At 38.7% G+C, this 18,577-nt stretch overlaps 1 protein-coding gene across 2 annotated transcripts in view; it reads left to right on the forward strand.

Annotated features, from left to right (window-relative positions):
* PIK3C3 (phosphatidylinositol 3-kinase catalytic subunit type 3) overlaps positions 1-18,257 on the forward strand; it is a 119,169-nt gene extending 100,912 nt beyond the window's left edge. The window contains exons 23-25 of one of the 2 annotated variants that reach the window (XM_056137944.1): positions 2,696-2,786; positions 10,439-10,564; positions 17,923-18,257. In XM_056137944.1, the coding sequence (XP_055993919.1) occupies positions 2,696-2,786; positions 10,439-10,564; positions 17,923-17,937 (232 nt within the window). In that variant the 3' untranslated portion in view covers positions 17,938-18,257. The remainder of the gene's footprint in view (positions 1-2,695; positions 2,787-10,438; positions 10,565-17,922) is intronic. The other variant, XR_008795530.1, reaches the window with a different exon arrangement.
* The last annotated feature ends 320 nt before the right edge of the window (positions 18,258-18,577 follow it).

The following is an 18,577-nucleotide window of genomic DNA, read 5'->3' on the forward strand; positions in this document are numbered from 1 at the left end:
GAAGTTTTTAGTCTCATTGTCACTTTGTCATAGATAACCCATCTCATATCTTCCCTTTTCTCCATTCGCCACTGAATTGTGTTTTGGTCCTAAATTGTGATCATGTTTACTGCCACTCCCACTAAACTCCCCAAATATATCCTCTTGTTGCAGGTGGGAAGATTGGTTTCCTCCGAAGAAGCAGGGTTCCCTGGGTGACATTCATTACCTCTCTCTTCATTCCTAAGCTCCATCAAAACAGCTAAAATCAACCACTTCATCTTTAAAATATAACCTCATGGCCTGTGTTTCTTTTTCACCTTAACATCTGCGAAATAGTTCCCTACTTCAATTCTTATTCTCTCAAGATGTCCCCATGTAAGCTTCTGAACATGTGCATGAGTGTATCATTCTATTTTGTTTAACTTACCTACTTCCCAGCAGATTTACAATAAAATCACAATTCCTTTTGTTAGTTTCTATATCCTGTCAATCTTTGATTGATGCATTTCAGTGTTTTTGCTCTATTTTTTTTGTTAGCCAGGGATAACATCACCATATCTCTTTATTATGTGAGTCTCACTCTTTTCCAGAATATAAATTTTATGAATGGAGACACTTTGTTTTGTGCAGTTCCCCACCACCCCCATTCCCTAACAGTATCTAGAGGGCGTATTGAGTAAAATTTGTTGTTTGAATGAATGAAATTATTATTTGAGTAGAAATGGAGTATCAGCAATAGTGGGCTTTTTCTCATTTCCCACCAGGAAATCAGTAACCTAAGCTAGCTTATAATTGTTTAGCTATTGTCATACTTGTTTAAAAAGCAATTTAGACCTAATTTATTTTTAAAGGCCTAATTTGATTAAAAGTTACACCAAGGTATAAATTTTAATTACCATTTCTTTTGATTTGTTTGGGCAGTTAAAACATTAGAAAATGCTAAGCTACATTATTTGAGCTTCATAGGAATTGTAGTTTTGTCTACATGTTCGATTGTTTTGGTTCAAGTATTAAGTATTTTTAATAGCACAGCGGGTAGATCCTTTGTCTTGCATGCGGCTAACCCAGGTTCGATTCCTCCGTCCCTCTCCGAGAGCCTGGTAAACTACCAAGCGTATCCTGCCCACACGGCAGAGCCTGACAAGCTCCATGTGGCCTATTTAATATGCCAAAAACAGTAACAAGTCTCACAATGGAGACGTTACTGGTGCCTGCTCGAGGAAATCGATGAACAATGGGAGGACAGTGCTACAGTGCTCTGTGTGTGTGTGTGTGTGTGTGTGTGTGTGTGTGTGTGTGTGTGTGTGTGTGTACATATATATGCATATGTTAATGGCCGGAATAGTTCATCATCGAAATTCTAACTCCCTTCCTCTAGAGAAGACAGTATGAGCCTCTTGTGTTGCCATTTTATTAGAACCAGCTGAAAGCCTTCATTGTAAGTAATGAATAGTAAAAGGGATGGAATTAGGCAGAGGGCGATGAGGAATTTGGCCCTAAGGAAAAGGATTGTTGGTGTGGGATGTCACAGAGTGTCCCCAGGATGGGTTTAGTACCCTGAGGAACCTATATGGCCACACCCCAGAAGATAATCACCTTAGCCCTAACCTATTCTACTGGCCACCTGCTTGAAACTCAATGATAAGTCCTCATCCACCCCCTTTGTTAAAAAGGTATAAATGTTTACGCCTTTTTCTGGAGTCCTGCTTGAGGAAATTTTTCCCCATAATCATGGAGCTCCCCTGCCTCCCCTCCCCTCCCTTTCCCTTCTCTTTCTCTCTCTTTTTTTTTTAGTCCCCCCTCCCTTTTTTTAATTCCCTTCTCTTGAGTAAAATGTGACTTTGCCATTTTGTCTCAGTCCCTCACTTTCAATTTTGACTGCTTGAGGACCGAAACCTGAGAGCCTGCATCTGCTAACAGCCCTTTTCCTCTCCTCTTGATGAAAAGATGCTTGAGAACTGGAACAGTTAAATCTCTGATGCCTCCAGGGACTAGAACAGTCCAAAATTGATGTTGTTGAGATATTTAGCCCCTCTTGAATGCAGTAGAGTACTGGGTGATTTCATCTTTATGTGGTGATCATAGCCAGAACATTCAGTGTTGTTCTCAGAATGGTTATTAATATCCCTGGAAGAGTCTCAAAATTGATAAGTGGGAGGATCATATTTTGTTTTCATTCTGTTACTCATGACATCCTGGGGTAGCCTTTAAATAGTAAGGGGGTTTTCTTGTTTTGTGGGGGCCAGGGGAGTGCTCAGGCTTACTCCCAGTTCAGTGCTCAGGGATCACTGAAGATGGTGCTCAGGGAGCCATATTCAGTGCCAGGGATTGAAAATGGTGTGGGCTATGTGCAAGGCAAACATATTAACACATTAATCACCCAAGCCCCATTAAGTCAGGAGATTCTTGTCATCATTTAGCAAAGACTTTAGAGTTTATAAAATGCTAATTAGGTATACTATGGTTTCTCCTTTATCCTTTCTAAAAATATATATACTTAAAGCATGTCATTTTTTAGATGCCTATTCCAAGTATTGTTTTATAGCGTTTCATTCAAGACCAGCTTTTCCTTGCGACAGTCGTTGAATAGCCTCACATTGTATTTTTCAAGATTCAAGTACAACTACTTGTAGGTATATAAGATATACTTCTTGATATAAGAATTGCAAAAATTTAACAGCATTTTATTTTTTTTTATTTCTGCCATTTTCAGATATTCTAATCTAATCTTGAACTTGTTCTCCTTGATGGTGGATGCAAACATTCCAGATATTGCTCTTGAACCAGATAAAACCGTGAAAAAGGTAATTATTACACATCCTCAAGTATCCTGAGTCCTTTTTCATCTATAAAAGACTGTGAAGGGCATTAAAATTTCAATCATCATAATGGACAAAGAAACACTAAGTACATTTTTTATTGTTCTTCTCCCCCAAATTTCAATAACCCATTTCTCCAATTGTCCTGTCCTTTAGATTTTTAAGTAGCATAAATTAAGAAAGAGACCTTTTTAGTTAGAATCTTTTCACTTCTGGAATACTGTAATCTGAAGTCTGCTGTCGCTGTTTCTGTGCTTTCTCAGTTCATATCCACAATCCTGTGAGGTGATGTGTATGCTCTATCTAGAGGAGATGCCCATTCAGCTCTTGTTTATTTGTCCTGGAAAGTTGAGTTTTTTAATTCCCTTTATAGCACTGTAGCACTGTCCTCCCATTGTTCATTGCTTTGCTGGAGCAGGAACTGGTAACGTCTCCATTGTGAGACATGTTACTGTTTTTGGCATATGGAATACGTCACGGGGAGCTTGCCAGGCTTTGCTGTGCGGGTGGGATACTCTCGGTACATTGCCGGGCTCTCCGAGATTTCTGGAAGACCCATGCTCAGCAGGCTAAGGTTAGATGCAAAGTATTGTGATGCCTAGTGGAGAAAACAGTCTCTTCCTTTTCCTTCCTGTCCATGTCCATGCTTACGGGGCTGGGGGAGTGGAGGGGGCTGTACCAAATCCTGTGGTGCTGAGAATGGGGGCTACTCCTGGCTCTGTATTTGGGTGCCCGTGGATGGAGAAGTATCCACTCCTGAGTCACAAGAGTAAGAGTGTGGCAAATGCCTAAACCCTTCAGCCCAGGGGATTTCTTACTGTTGGAACAGTAAAGACCTGCTTTTTAACGCCACTGCAAAAGAGCAAAGGGAAGTCGTCCTGTAGATAAACTGTTGCCCAGCATTATCTTAACTTGAGGCAGGGACAGTGGGTTTGAAGATTTTTGTGTAAACTTCTGGTTCTTTGATTCAGTGGCACAGAAAGGGGTAGAGTACGGAAACAGGTTTCTCCCTTAGAAGCAACATACAATTCTCTTCAGTGTCAGTGTTCTAGTGTGCTAGTCAACACTGGATTTCAACAAAAAAAGCAAGAGTCTTTTATTTATTTATTTATTTATTTATTTGCTTTTTGGGTCACACCCGGCGATGCACAGGGGTTACTCCTGGCTCTGCACTTAGGAATTACCCCTGGCAGTGCTCAGGGGACCATATGGGATGCTGGGAATTGAACCCGGGTCGGCCGCGTGCAAGGCAAACGCCCTACCCGCTGTGAATAGCAAGAGCCTTTTAATTTGCAGAGGTCCAAGTCCACTAAGGGGCAACCTCGAGACAGATGTGCTCTGATGGCTGAAACTCGTAACGGGGCCCCGAACATCCTTAGTTGCTTTTGTGGAGGAGCATTGTCTTGGTTCCTCTGGATAGCCCGAACAGAACGTCAGAGACCAGGTGGTTTGATAGTCAACAAAATTTATTTCTAAGGGCTTTTGAGGCCGGAAACCTGAGATCCAGGGGCAAGCATGGTCTGGTGATGGGCTTTTTGGCTGGAAGACTCCTGTTGCAGCCTTGCGTGGTAGTTGGAGCTAAGGAACTTTATGGTCTCTTTCAGAGAAGTACTATTATTTTGAGGGGCTTCCAGGTGGTGCTCGTAGGGCCAGTCGGACCTGCTGTGTGGTACAGGGGCTTCCCTGGCTGGGCCCGTGGCTTCAAGGATGACGTGGGCCATACATGTGATGTTGCTTAAAGTACGTGGGGCAGAGATTGGGGCAAAGATGACCCCATTCCCTTTGGCCCCTGCATAAATATTTTTTATAATAATCTGATTTCTGCTCTTGTTTCTTTGGGGGGTCATACCTTGTGGTATGACCTCAGGCTTTATTCCTGGCTCTGCACTCAGGGGCCTCGAGGAACCAGGACCACGTATGATGCCAGGGATGGAACAGATGTTCTTCACGTGCAGTGCAAGTGCCCTACCCACTGTACTAACTCTCCAGCCCTAAGAATCTCATTCTTGGGGATGGAGCGATAGCAGAGCGGGTAGGTGTTTGCCTTGCACGCAGCCAACTCGGGTTCAATTCCCAGCATCCCATATGGTCCCCCGAGCACCGCCAGGAGTAATTCCTGAGTGCATGAGCCAGGAATAACCCCTGTGCATCACCGGGTGTGACCCAAAAAAAAAAAATCTCATTCTTCAAAACTCTTTTTTCTTGACTTTAGTACCTTCTAAAAATGCCACCTCCGAATACTGTCACTTTGGGCATGAAGATCCCAACCACATTTTTGTACATTGGGACTAGGGGTTGCAAATATTCAGCCCACCACAAACATGAATAATAATAAGCTTTTATTGCTAATTGTATGATTTTTTTGGCAAGCAAGGCAAGGACTCACAATGTAAATATCTTACTCTGTAACTCTAAGAAAAGTGTGTTATTAGCATTTTATTTTTTAATTCAGTAAACATGTTTCAATCCCCTCCCATAAGAAATAGTCTAGCTCGAAATAATCTTTGGAATGACCTATTTTTTGACATTTTGTTTGTCACTGCATAAAGCTCATCCATCAAGAAATAATTGGTTGATAAAGTTTTTCTTAGTAATTGATGGCTGAACTCGATTTCAAATGTTGCCTTTTTCTCCCTATTTTGCATTGCTGTCTTCAGCATTTGATTTGCTCTTTATTTTAAAGCCATTTATCTCTGTCATGTGTTCATTCATCACTAACTTTCTCTGACTTCACAAGTCATTTATAAAACTTCTAATAGGATTTGCCAAATGAAGTGTCTTATTTTCCTCTCTCAACCAAGTTAAGCTGTTTTTACTCTTATTAGATTCTTTGTTCCATCTCTTCTATAGAATATTTCATAATTTCATTGTTTCAAGGGCAATTTCCTTTGTTGCCTGCTGTCTTTATATTGCTCTGTTGAAACATGAAAGAATTTATTTTATGGAGGCACGGACATTTAATTCTTTATCAGGAGACCACACCCAGCTGTGTTCCTGGCTTACTCCTGGGTCTGTGCTCTGGAATCACTTCTAGTGAGATACAGCGGACCATATACAATGTCAGGGATCTGTTTCTGGTCCGTTGCAAGTCCGTCTACACTTGCATGAGGGTGCCTTACCAGCTGTGCTTCTTTCTGACCCCAGTCAATTTTCTTTTAGTCTCAGACTTCCTTGTGTATATTGTAGTTTCAATTAAGTGAATCTTAAAATTAAGGGTTTTCAGTGATATTTTTCTTCAAAAAATTTTTCAGAGAGGTTTCTTTGCTTTCAACATACGTCTCAAGAATTTAACTTTCTGCGATGTAAGCTTGACATTAAAGTCATAATTAAGTTATATTGGACTAGCCTAAAATTTTCCTTATGCATTGACTCGTACTTTCTAAAAGTAGGTTTTTTTTTTTTGTTTTTTTTTTTTTGCTTTTTTGGGTCACACCTGATGATGCACACGGGTTACTCCTGACTCTGCACTCAGGAATTTCCCCAGGCAGTGCTCAGGGGACCATATGGGATGCTGGGAATCAAACCCGGGTTGGCCGTGTGCAAGGCCCTACCCACTGTGCTATTCCTCCAGCCCCAGTTTTGTTTTAATTTTGGTGGAAGAATTGCTTTGTCTTACTACTTGATCCAAGTATTATTATTATCATTATTATTATTATTAGTTGTTGTTGTTGTTATTTTTGAGAGCACTATTACCAAAAAATAGGATGGCCTCAAAATTTGAAACAGTCATCATCACAAACATCAGTTGTATACCGGTAAGAGTAGGTCAGTGCGCTGCCTGTTATTGGAGCTATAAGGAGCATAATGCTTGAAACTTCTTTTGGGGCCAGGCATCTCTGGCCCGGGGTAGCCCGGGGTAGAGTTTGTGCTTAGCATGCAGGAGGCCCTGAGTGTGGTCCCCAGCCCTTTCTGGCATAGTGGTAGCCCCTATGCAGCACGGCATTGCTCGGCCAAGCATAGGACCAGCAGGCTCATGTTGCTGGACTGAGCATCACTGAGAGTGACCCTGCGTTATGCTCAGGAGACAGAAGAAATTTGTTGTGGTCATTTAAAGTTTAGACCCATGAGCTGAAGAGTTGAATAAAGACAACATGTAGGGGCTGGAGTGATAGCAGAGCAGGTAGGGCATTTGCCTTGCACGCAGCCAACCAGGGTTTGATTCCCAGCATCCCATACGCAGCCGACCCAGGTTCAATTCCCAGCATCCCATATGGTCCCCCGAGCACTGCCAGGCATAATTCCTGAGTGCATGAGCCAGGAGCAACCCCTGTGCATCGCTGGGTGTAACCCAAAGATGAAAAAAAAAATAAAGATAACATGTATGGTTTCAGGCAACATTTTGGTGCAAATAGATCTAAAATAGTGGATAGACCTAGTTCTAACAATAACATATATGTATTATATATTATTTATAGTGAAATTTATATATAGTATTTAAATCAGGAATGTGAATGTCCTATAACAAACACTCCTTAATTACTAGCCATATTTTGGGGGGCAGGCAGCCCTCCCGAGTTGTGCTCAAGAGACCCAGTGGGTCCCATCTGATATTTTGTTGACTGAGCCACAGTGCTTCCCTGCAAAGGCCTAAGGGTGCCATGCTGCTGGAGTACCCAGGTCTTCCTGCAGTGCGACTGGCCCCCTGGTCTGCACCCAGCAATGGGCCGAAATCGAACTCAAGTTGGCACATGCTTTGCATGCAACCTAACCGCTTTACCATCTCCCAGCCCGTGGCCATTTTTAATATTAATATTTCGCCCTGGTTGCTTTAAAATCTTTATTCACAAGTTATAATGCTACAGGTACTGTAGCACATTCATTTAACGTAGCCACATTTCTGTAGTTAAAGGGTAATCATTCTACAGTTTGAATTTATCTTCTGAATATTTTTAATTTTTTGCTTGTGTATGTGTGTGTGTGTGAGTGTGTGTGTGTGTGTGTGTGTGTGTGTTTCTGTCACAAATGCCAGGTATGTACTGTACTGCTAAGCTTCATCCCCAGCCCAGACTGTTCTTCATATTCCATTCACTCAACAGTATCCATCGAATCCTTCACTGTGTTTCAAGCATTGTTTGTGTGTTTGAGTTACAGTGATGAATGAGACAAAATTTCTGCTCTCATGGAACCTGGGAAAATCAATAAAGGAAGTAAAATAGCATATTAATAATTATTAATGTTACAAAGAGGAAAGATAAGTAACTGGTTTGTGGTCGTTTTAGAAATGTTAGTTAGATTTGGTAGCCAAGAAGGGCCTCACTTAGTAGATATGTGGATGCTTTTTAATAGGTTAAAAGAAACCTTCAGGCCTGGAAAGAGAATATATACTGTTCAGATAGGGCTCTCGAAAGAGGAAGACTAGAAAGAAAAGTGAACAATGAAATTCTAACAGTCAAAATGTTAATTTGGTAGTTTTAATGCAAATTGGATATGAAATCAGAAGGTGTTAGTGAGTTTAAAGGTAAATCGATATAAATTATATAATCTGAGAAAGAGAAAATATAGCTAGAAAAATTTAAGTCAAATCTTAAGGACTTCAGTTACAGTAACAAACAGCCCAAAGAATGTCAGCATTTATGAAGCAGCTACCCTCTATTGTAAAGAGAATGTTTACATTTTATAAGTTTTTTAATCCTAAATATATGACTTCTGCTTGTAATTCAAGTACTTAAAAAAAAGAGTCATTTAATTTTCTATTTTGTTTCATTCGTTTCTGTTTTGTGGACCACACCTAATTGTGTGTGGTGGCTGTTCCCTGCTCTGTGGTTGGGGTCACTTCCAGTGGTAGTCTGGGGACCTTTTAACATCAGGGATGGACCCTGGGTCTCCGTGTACAAAGCCTGCACTCAATCTGTTGAGCTGTCCCTCCAACCTGAGCATGCAAGTTTTCATAAATTAAGCTGTATTTTTATTTCGATTCTCCTGCTGTTTATTTTTATTCTTCTGGTTTTCTTTTAAGCCACAGAGTTGCATTGCTATATACTGAGAACAGAAACCAGTTATTCAAAAGAAATAGCATTTTTTTTGTTTCCTTATTCAAGATTATTTTCAGAATCAAGTGTCTTTTATTTTTCAAACTAGTAGGGAATTAAAATAAAGAGCTAAGGCCAGTGAAAGTAATAAAATAAATCTAATATGCATAATAGAGAGTTGGTGGGGGCATGGGGGGAGGTATTTGAGCCAGTGGACCAAACAGTATTACTAATTTGTAATTTCTTTTTGATATGCCATATGTTGTTGTTGGTTCTATTCTATAAGTAATTTCTCTCCTAGCGGAAAAAATATGGAATTTCTAACTCTACAGTCTCATTTTGCACCACATTTAAGCAAAGAATATGTCTTTTCTTAACTCCTACAGAAAAGAAAAACATACCATCTCTTGGAAGCACCAAAAAGCATCTCCTTGAGCTTTTGTCTTTTGTTAGATTGTGTGTGTTTGTGTATATGTGTGTCCATTACACATAGATTTCTACATAAATCTCTTGTATTCTCGTTGCTTCCACGACCAGGAGGGGTGTACTCTTGGTTGTGGTACTCAGACACTTACGGTGCTGCTCATCAGGGGTCACTGGTCACACATATGCTCACACACATCTGCGTATCAGAACTTACACATAAGGAGGAATCGAATCTGGCTTGGCCGGGCTGGGTGCGCGCAAGGCAAACGCCCTACCACCGTGCTATCACTCCAGCCCTATTTATAAGAGAAGAAAAAAGTGGAAGGTTATGGTTACATGCCATAGCAATAAGTTCTCAAATTTACAAGCGCCCTGTCATTAGTTAAGGGTCCCTGAGTTGGCTTCATAAATTCTTTGTGCCTCAGTGTTTGTATCTCCTAGATGGTAACAGTCTCTGCCTCCAAGCTCTCTTCATGTCAAGTGAAGTCAAATGAAGTACTGCGTGGATAGTACTTTGCACAGTACTTTTCACAGTCATTCAATAATATTAAATCCTATTTTTTTAAGGAACTATCTTCATATACAGTTCTACTTATTCTTCTATACTTATAGCTACCAAGAGGCAACTGTAACTTTAAGTATGAGCTAAGAGAAAAAAATTTCTATCTCTGAAAATTATAGACAAATTGAAGTAGTCCTTTCTGTAAGTACAGAGAATTGCTGTAGGAAAGAAGACACTTTACAAGATCGAGTTTCATTTATTTTGCCAGTGATTGATATCGTCCCCATTCTTGTACAGGCAGTGAAGGTGGGAAGAATGTTAATAAAAACTCAACTTGCAACAGCCGCATCACAATGAATAATAGGAATAAAGTGGAGGAGATTGTTAATGTCACAATTTCAATCTCATATTGAAGTTCTAGGTTTGAAGTACAAAAGTAAACTACACTTTTCAGTTGAAAGAAGTTTTTGTTTACTTCTAAGTTTGCAGGCTAAAAAGACACTCTCCCCCCGCCCTTAATGTACAGTTTTAGAGTAATACAAAGAATATAGAGCAAAAATAGTGCCATCCACATGCAAAAGAATGCTATTCAGTTCCCTGTAAATCATGAATCACTTATTTCCCATAGAAATAACTCAGACTGTATTATGGTAATAGTTATACCAGTTTGATTGCTAGTTCTTTCAAATATATCCCTGGTTTTCTTCACTCAAAAGATTAACAGACTGTGAACTTTGTAGGTTCAGGATAAATTCCGTCTAGACCTGTCGGACGAGGAGGCAGTGCATTACATGCAGAGTCTGATTGATGAAAGTGTCCATGCTCTGTTTGCTGCCGTGGTTGAGCAGATCCACAAGTTTGCCCAGGTAAGTTCTCTGAGGCCATTGCTCTTCCCAGCTCTCCTCACACGGCTTGCGACCTCAAAGAACCACCCTTTGCTCAGGATAGCTAATACCGTTTCTCTTCATTAGTCAGGATTTCTGATTTCTCACCAACCAGTCTGTGAACTTCTTCCATGCATTATTCACTCAAAAGCAACTTCTTAAATATTCATAGTAATGACTACCATTTGGGATGTTAGCACTTACGTATCTGTCCTTTGTAGTTAATGTTGGATTACTGACGTGATTTTTTATTTATTTATTCAATTGAATCACCAGGAGATACAGTTGCAAAACTTTCATGATTGAGTTTCAGTCATACAATGATCAAACTCCCATCCCTCAACCAGTGCGCATTTTCTACCACCAGTGTCCTCAGTATTCTCCCAATACCCCCACCCTATCCCCCTGGCTCTGTGGCAGGCACCTTCCTTCTTACCCAGTCCTAATTTTGGGCATCATGATTTGCAATATAGATACTGAACAGCCCTCATGTTTGGTCCTTAGTTTACTTTCAGCACACATCTCCCATCCTGAGTGATCCCTCCATAATTGACGTAGTGGTCCCATCTCCATCCCAGCTGCCTTCTGCCCCAGCACATGAGGCAGGCTGTTGAAGTGATTTCTGAGAATGATCTGAGATCTCTCAGAGTTTTGGTGAAGTTTGGGCTTGCATACTTGTTTACATTGGTAAATGGTGAAATGCGAGGAGAGGGTTTAGAAACTGAGACAGGCAGTCCATACCACACTCTGAAAACAGCTGGCTGCTTCTTACAGTCGTACATGTAGATCTTTGAGGGAAATTTCTTCACACTGGGCTGTGATGATAAATTGCAGGTTAAAACCCTTGTTAATTATGTATAGAATAATGGGGATGATGATTATGAAAATAGCAAACCAAAAAGACCACTTTCTTTTCCCATCAGACTCCTTTTTTTTTTTTTTTTAATTTTTATTAGTGAAACACCATGATACACAGTTGTAGATTTACAAATTTTTGTGCTTGGGTTTCAGTTATACATTGATCAAGTACCCGTCCCTCCACCAGTGCCCATTTTTCACCACCACAGATACCAGTATCCCTCCCACCCGCCCATGCCCCCCCATCCCACCCTGCCTATGTGGCAGGGCATTCCCTTTTGTTCCCTCTCTCCTTTTGGGTGCCATCAGACTCCTTCTTGACTTTATAAATTTAGTACATAATTAAAGTCTCTCCTTTGACTTCTCTCTTACATGATATCTACTTTGTCACCAACCTATCAATTTATTTAACCATTTCTCCAATTATATTTTTAATCATTTTTTTGATAACTGAAGTTTTAAGAGTCGTCATTTATAATATCTTGCATAAGACACTTCAGAACTGTTTTCTTTGCTTCAGTTTTCATTTTTAAGTTATTCTCATTTTTCTTTTAAAATTCCAGGTCAGATTTATTATCACAAAGTAATGTTCTATTTACTGCATTTTTTCACCTTGCCAGTTATGTTGGTTTTGTTTGTTTTTAGATAAAATGTGTTTATGTATTATTTTCTATAACATACTACTAAAGTTCAGTCTCTGATAGTTAGAGCGTTCTAGAATATTGGTTTCAAGGTACTTTCCAAGTAATTCCTGTAATACTCTCTAAATATTTTATTATTTTATTTATTTCCTTCTCTTTGGCTACTTTGTTACTACCAGATTTCTTCAGCTCAGAACATCCATCATAATAATGAATCTTCTATAAATTTCTGCTTGCCCAAATCAACTCAGTGATTTATTCTGAATGCCACTCTGATTCATCTGCCTTTGAATATTCATCATACTTTGTACCTTTTTTATGAGTGGACTTACATTTTTGCTTTCTCTGTAGATAGTTGAATACTTGCCTAATAAAAGATAAACTTCACAAAGTCTGGCTGACCAGTTACCTAGAAGCACAATGCTTTAAATGCTTTAAAATAGGAGTCTAATAAACAAAAAACAAATTTTTTTCTACGCAGTTTTATTTAGACCCTTTCTGATTTAGCACATTTTTTTTTCTTCTCCCCAAACACTAATCTGGTTCATATTTTTTACATGATTCAACTCAAGGTCTGCTTCATGGGTTATTAATCCTACCAGTCACTTCTCCAGAGAGTAAACTGCAACTCAAATCATAGCTGAGTGTCTTGTCAGAGTCACTGCTTAGCTAATGGCAGATCTGAAACTGAGTGTAACACATCAGAGCATTTTAGAACTATAGTGGATTAAAAAAAAAAAGTCTAAAGTATAACAGCTTAGCTAACTTGATGGACCTATGTCTATTAAAGGACATGCTAAAACTTGAATACAAATCTTTAACTCTCACAATGATTTTTAAAATAAGGTCTCTTCATTCTCATGCTAAGCACTATAATATGTGTTGAGTGTCTGTGAAGGAGAGCATACAAGCCCTGTTATTTTTCTGTCTCTTTCTGTAGTTACTCATACCTTTCCTATTTGTTTTTTTAAAGCCATACAATTATAATAGGGTTGGCATTAGAAACATTTAACTTCTCAACCTTATTGTCATTCTGTGGTTGAGATACTCTTCACGGTCATCTGTATTTCATCTTGCCCAGTCCTATCCATAACAGTACAAACTTCTTTACTTCATCAGTTTCCCTTATTCCATACTTGACATTTCTTTTTCTCTAATGAGAGATAGAATGGATAATGCCGCAGCTTTGCCTTCATTTGTTTGAAAGCATCATTTACTGCTTTTCCCTTTTTTACTGTCACCCTAACCGTATGACGGTACCGTGTTTGCACACTGACCTAAGTATGATTATGTAAGTGAGTTGTAGCATTATCTCTTAAGAGATAAAGAGGTGTTTCCTTATCACCTCTCTTCCCAGATGAGAAAACTGAGATCTGTATAGAGTTGTTTTCTAGATGATCACAGTTAGCCCTCTTGGCCAGAATCCTGTTTTCGGCCAGAATCCTGTTTTCTTTCCTTTAGAAATGAACCTAAAAATGTTTGTGCGGCCTCTTTCAGATTTTCTTTATGTGTGTGGGGCCACACCCAGCAGTGCCTGGGTCTAGTCTAACTTGGTGTGTGGGGTCACTCCCAGCAGTATTGGGAATTAGAACCCTGACCTCTAACATACAAAGCATATGCCCCAGCCTGTTGACTTAATCTCTCCCTAGACACGGGTTTCTTCAGTAGCCACCTGTTCTCAGACTATCGTTCAATTAAAACGCTATCAAAAGAAGAGGCTAAAAATAAATTAATTAATTAATTAAATTTAAAAAAGAAGAGGCTATAGCAGAGTTGTTAGAGCTCGTTTGAAGTTGCATAGATGAGGTACTAAAAACCGATTTTAGCTTCACATAACTTTCCCTGAATTACAAAATTAGAGAAGCATTAGGCATTTCTACTAAACTTCACACATTTTTCTTTCTCCTTAAAAACCCAATGAAATTGTAAGAATTTCACATATATTGTAAGAATTAGCACTACTAAGTTGCATGAGCACTCAAATTCTATTGGCCAAATTTGTTAGGTCACCGTAGCATTTTTTAAAAGGATGCACTTGTTAATTGTCATATACCAATTTTTGCGTATTCCTATTGGACACTAATCGATTATAAAACCCAGTTTTAAAAAAATAATGGAAATAGACTGCTATGTGCCAACAAGAGGTAAGAGTTGTTTTAGCCTAAAAGATGTTATATTCTAAAAGAAGAATAAAAAATTGGCAGATATAACTATCATGTTGAAATGCTGGATAGGCTTATTTTCTTCCATCATGTCATTATGTAGGAAGGGTAGAGATTAAATGCTGCAATCTTCGTTGCCTAGCAACACCCACCTATTAGTGGTACAAATTTGCCTCTGAAAAACACTTTTATTTGGGTCACTGTCTTTAAATTTTAGTCACTAGAGCTCTTCTTCTCGCTGAAATGGTCTTTAAAGGGCTTTCTTGTCCTGTCTGAATAGAAAGGTAGAGGTCATTTAGGTGGGGTCACTTAACCATTCTAAAACTAGCCTTTCCAGGGTAAGCTCTTCCTACCTTTTTTTGTCTCTCTCCCTCTTAACTGATAGTAGAAGTCTGAAAATAGGGTGTTATTTTTTTTAATTAAACCCGATCAACTGATTTTTTTTCTTTTTTGGGTCAAACCAAGCAATGCTCAGGGATTACTCCTGGCTCTGCACTCAGGAGTTACTCCTAGTGGTGGTTGGGGGACCATATGGGATGTGGAGAATTGAACTTGGGTTGGCCAAGGCAAATGCCCTACCCGCTGTACTATCATTCTGGCCCCTGATCAACTGAATTTTTATAGATTAGAACGAGAATATTATTTTTACCAGAAAGTATGGAAAACTAAGAATATGCAGGGTTCGAAAAGTTTATGAAAGCCTCAGCTCTAAATGCTAAAAAGATATCTCTGCAACTCATTGGTAAAAATCCTTATGAGTCCTCTGGTGTTCAAGGAGAAAACACCAGGAACCAGGCAGAAAGTGCAGTCACCTCTTTTGCCCATGTATCCAGTGAAAATTCAATTCTTTTCTTAAGTACTTTAAAGAAATAGTAATTAAAGGGAGAAGATGGTAGGATTTTAGTATGCTTGACATTTCTTCTGTAGCCTTTCTGTCCTTAATGCCTTCTAAGGTGAGAGGGCTTCATTTCCTCTTAAGTCTTTCAGATTCCAGATGTCTCCCACAGGATAGCATCTTATCACATATACTGAATGTGATGTCTGTATCTTGATTTTTCTTTTTTTTTTGGTATAATATGACCTCAAAGTCCAAGATATCTATCCCATCTGTTGCCCAAAGAACAGCTCTGTTTTTTGTATTGTTTTTTAACAACAGTTCTAGGGAAAAAGCTTTCTATTTTGGATTTCTTGCAAGGTGCACGGCCTACACAGGGACTTTTCTTGGCTAATTTTGCTTATTTATATTCTTTTTTACCTTTATGCGATTAAGGTTATCTCTGTCACTGATCAACTCTTTTACTTTGAGAAGAAAATCTTTCCCTAGGTACTCAGAATTGGGGAACTATTCAAACCCATTTCTCCACTTCTCTAGGTAAAGAGTTACATGGTCTGGGTCCAGAATATATGTAAGCACATTTTGTATTAGGTTTATGTGCATATTCATACTGCATGACTTCCATTGACAGTGGATACGCTACTTGTGCTAGTATTAACTCTACATCGTATTTTAGTCATTTGAAAGTCATTTCAGTGGCTCAGAAGAATTTTCTGTCTTTAAATTAAGCCTTTGTAGTAATAGTACATGTGATCGGACATAATATTGCATGCATTAAATGCCATAGTAGTAAATACACTATATACTGTATTTTTATTTGTGAACTTTATTTGATATTTGGTTGTGTGTTACATGTAGATGAAACTAGAAATTTCCAACTACCATTAGCTAATGAACACTGTAAGAAAGAAAAATTTATGAATGTGATTTTTTTCTTTTTTTTCTTTTATTTCTCTTAAAAGGTTTTTTTTTCCCTAGATATGTGGTAAATGCTGGGAGCCTGATTAGTAGGAGAACATGGATCAGTAGAATAGTATATACCTTATGTTTCAAATCAGGCCTTGCACATAGTCAGACCACATCAACTGCCTACCCTGCTCTCCCAGCAAACACAAAATTGGCCTTAATACTAGAAATTTCCCTTAAGAAAATATTTAAATAGCTTCTTAAATTGTAAGCCACATTCTTTTTTATTAACATTAAAAATAAATCTTACCATATTTTCTAGAATTTGTGCCAAATTAAAATCAGCATCTTTTACACACATACAAAACACCATTTTTAGTGAATTTTCTTTTTACATTTTATTTCAACAGGAATGAAGTAAAGATTTCATAGAAACCAAGATTTTTTATATAGGAACAGCAAATTCTTGCGTGGTAACAGTAGCATAGATTTTATTAAACAGGAAGGGTGTATGAGAATGGATGACAGTGTATATTCTTGCAAACAAAGTGATTGAGTTGTCTTTCCAGAAAGAGGTGATTGAAAGTATCTGTGCATAGTAAAAACGACCGATGTTGCAGACTAATTTTGCGTTAAATAGTTCTCACAACTAGCAGTTTCTCAATTTGCTGATTTTGAGAGAGAACAGTAATGGAAACGGTATTATCATAAATAGGGCTGGAGCGATAGCACAGCAGGTAGGGCATTTGCCTTGCGCGAGGCCCACACAGCCGATCTGAGTACAATTCCTCAGCCCCTCTCGGAGAGCCCGGCAAGCCACTGAGAGTACCGAGAGAACCAAGAGTATCTTGCCTGCACGGTGAAGCCTGGCAAGCTACCCATGACGTATATGATATGCCAAACACAGTAACAACAAGTCTCACTATGGAGACGTTACTGGGCCTGCTCAAGCAAATCAATGAACAGGAGGACAGTGATAGTAGGTACTATAATCATAAACACTTCTTTATAAGCCTTAAGTAAAGTACCTCTGAGAGTATAGAGCTAAAAATTTTTGCTTATTTTTATTTCTACTGATTTTTATTCTACTGATCCAAACTCTCCTACTAATCAGGCTCCCAGCATTTACTACAAATCGAGGGAAAAAGAACTTTTAAGAGAAATGAAAAAAAAAATAAAAATTTGCGTTCATAATTTTTCTTTCTTACAGTGAATGGTCTTTGGTAATGGTCAAAACTGGAATTTTCTAGTTTCATCTACATGTAACACACAAAACAAATATCAAATAAAGTTCACAAATAAAAATAGGTTTCTTTCTATGTGATAGTTTAATATTGAGTCCTGCTAATGTGTTGTTCTCAAAACATCTCTCTGAGCCTTCTCATACTCATAGAACTACTTTCTTTGATTTGGTTCTAGACCATTTCTGTAAAGAGACTGAGCCTTGGGTTTTCATCGTCTGTAAAAGAGCTTCACCCACCCAGAACAAACATGAACATCGTCTCCCAATATTTTCTCACATAAACTGGCTTTTTAAGTCTTTAGGATTCCCGTACATTGTAATTAACTGAAATCTTCAAGTTATTGAGTAAATTCTGGCTTTCTTTTAAGTGCTTTGATTAGCTTAAAAATTAAAGAATTGTGTTTATCTCTTTCTAATCATTTGGAAGAAACTTTAGACCAGCGATTCCTGAAGTAAGTGATGCTATGTTCCGGGAGGCTGATGAAATGATGGGTACTGGGGATACCAGTCTTAGGCAATAGGTGTACTTTTTTTGTTTGTTTTATGATGGTAGATATCCAGGAGGCGCTAAGTGGTATTTTCCCAGAACGGGGGACCTTAGGCCAAATCATTTGAAAACCTCTGTTGTTGTCTGTTGTTTCTATTTCTTTGTAAACAATGACGCTAACTATTTTCTATGGTTTTCATTTTTACAGTATTGGAGAAAATGAAACAGGTTGACCCAGCAAGATATTTGACTGTATAAGAAAATTACTTTCAGAGCAGTCTGTGTATGATGAAGACTTTAAGTAACAAGCAAGGAAGAGGACTTTTACCTTTCAAGATAGTGTACATGGTTCCCGAGTTCCCTTTCTGCGGAATATCACTTCTTCTCTTGAAGTGTTTGTTTTGAAATAGGGTATGCATTTATTTTCACATGTACACATTGTTAATACACGCAGAGGTGAAAAGCTTATTTGAGAATCATGTACATATTGTGAAATTTCTGGAGGAATACTATGTTGAAACAGTAAAAATATTTAGTCTTTGAGTTTGAAGTGTCATTTTCTTCCCCCCATGCTCCCCTATCCCCAACAACAATGTTATGCCAAGAGAGTGGTTATATGAATTTGAAAGACTGTCTCAGCAGTCTTTGGTTTCTTTCCCTCTCTTACTGACCCTTTCCCCCAGGTGTTGCAGTACTTCAGGGTTTTTGTTTGTAGCTCTTTCTCTTACAATTTGAGCACTGTAGCACTGTCATCCCTTTGTTCATCAATTTGCTGGAGCGGGCACCAGTAACTCTCCACTGTGAGACTTGTTGTTACTGTTTTTGGCATATTGAATACGCCACGGGGAGCTTGTCAGGCTCTT

Source organism: Sorex fumeus, unplaced genomic scaffold (assembly GCF_029834395.1).
Source record: "Sorex fumeus unplaced genomic scaffold, SorFum_2.1 ptg000128l, whole genome shotgun sequence".
Lineage (NCBI taxonomy): Eukaryota > Metazoa > Chordata > Mammalia > Eulipotyphla > Soricidae > Sorex > Sorex fumeus.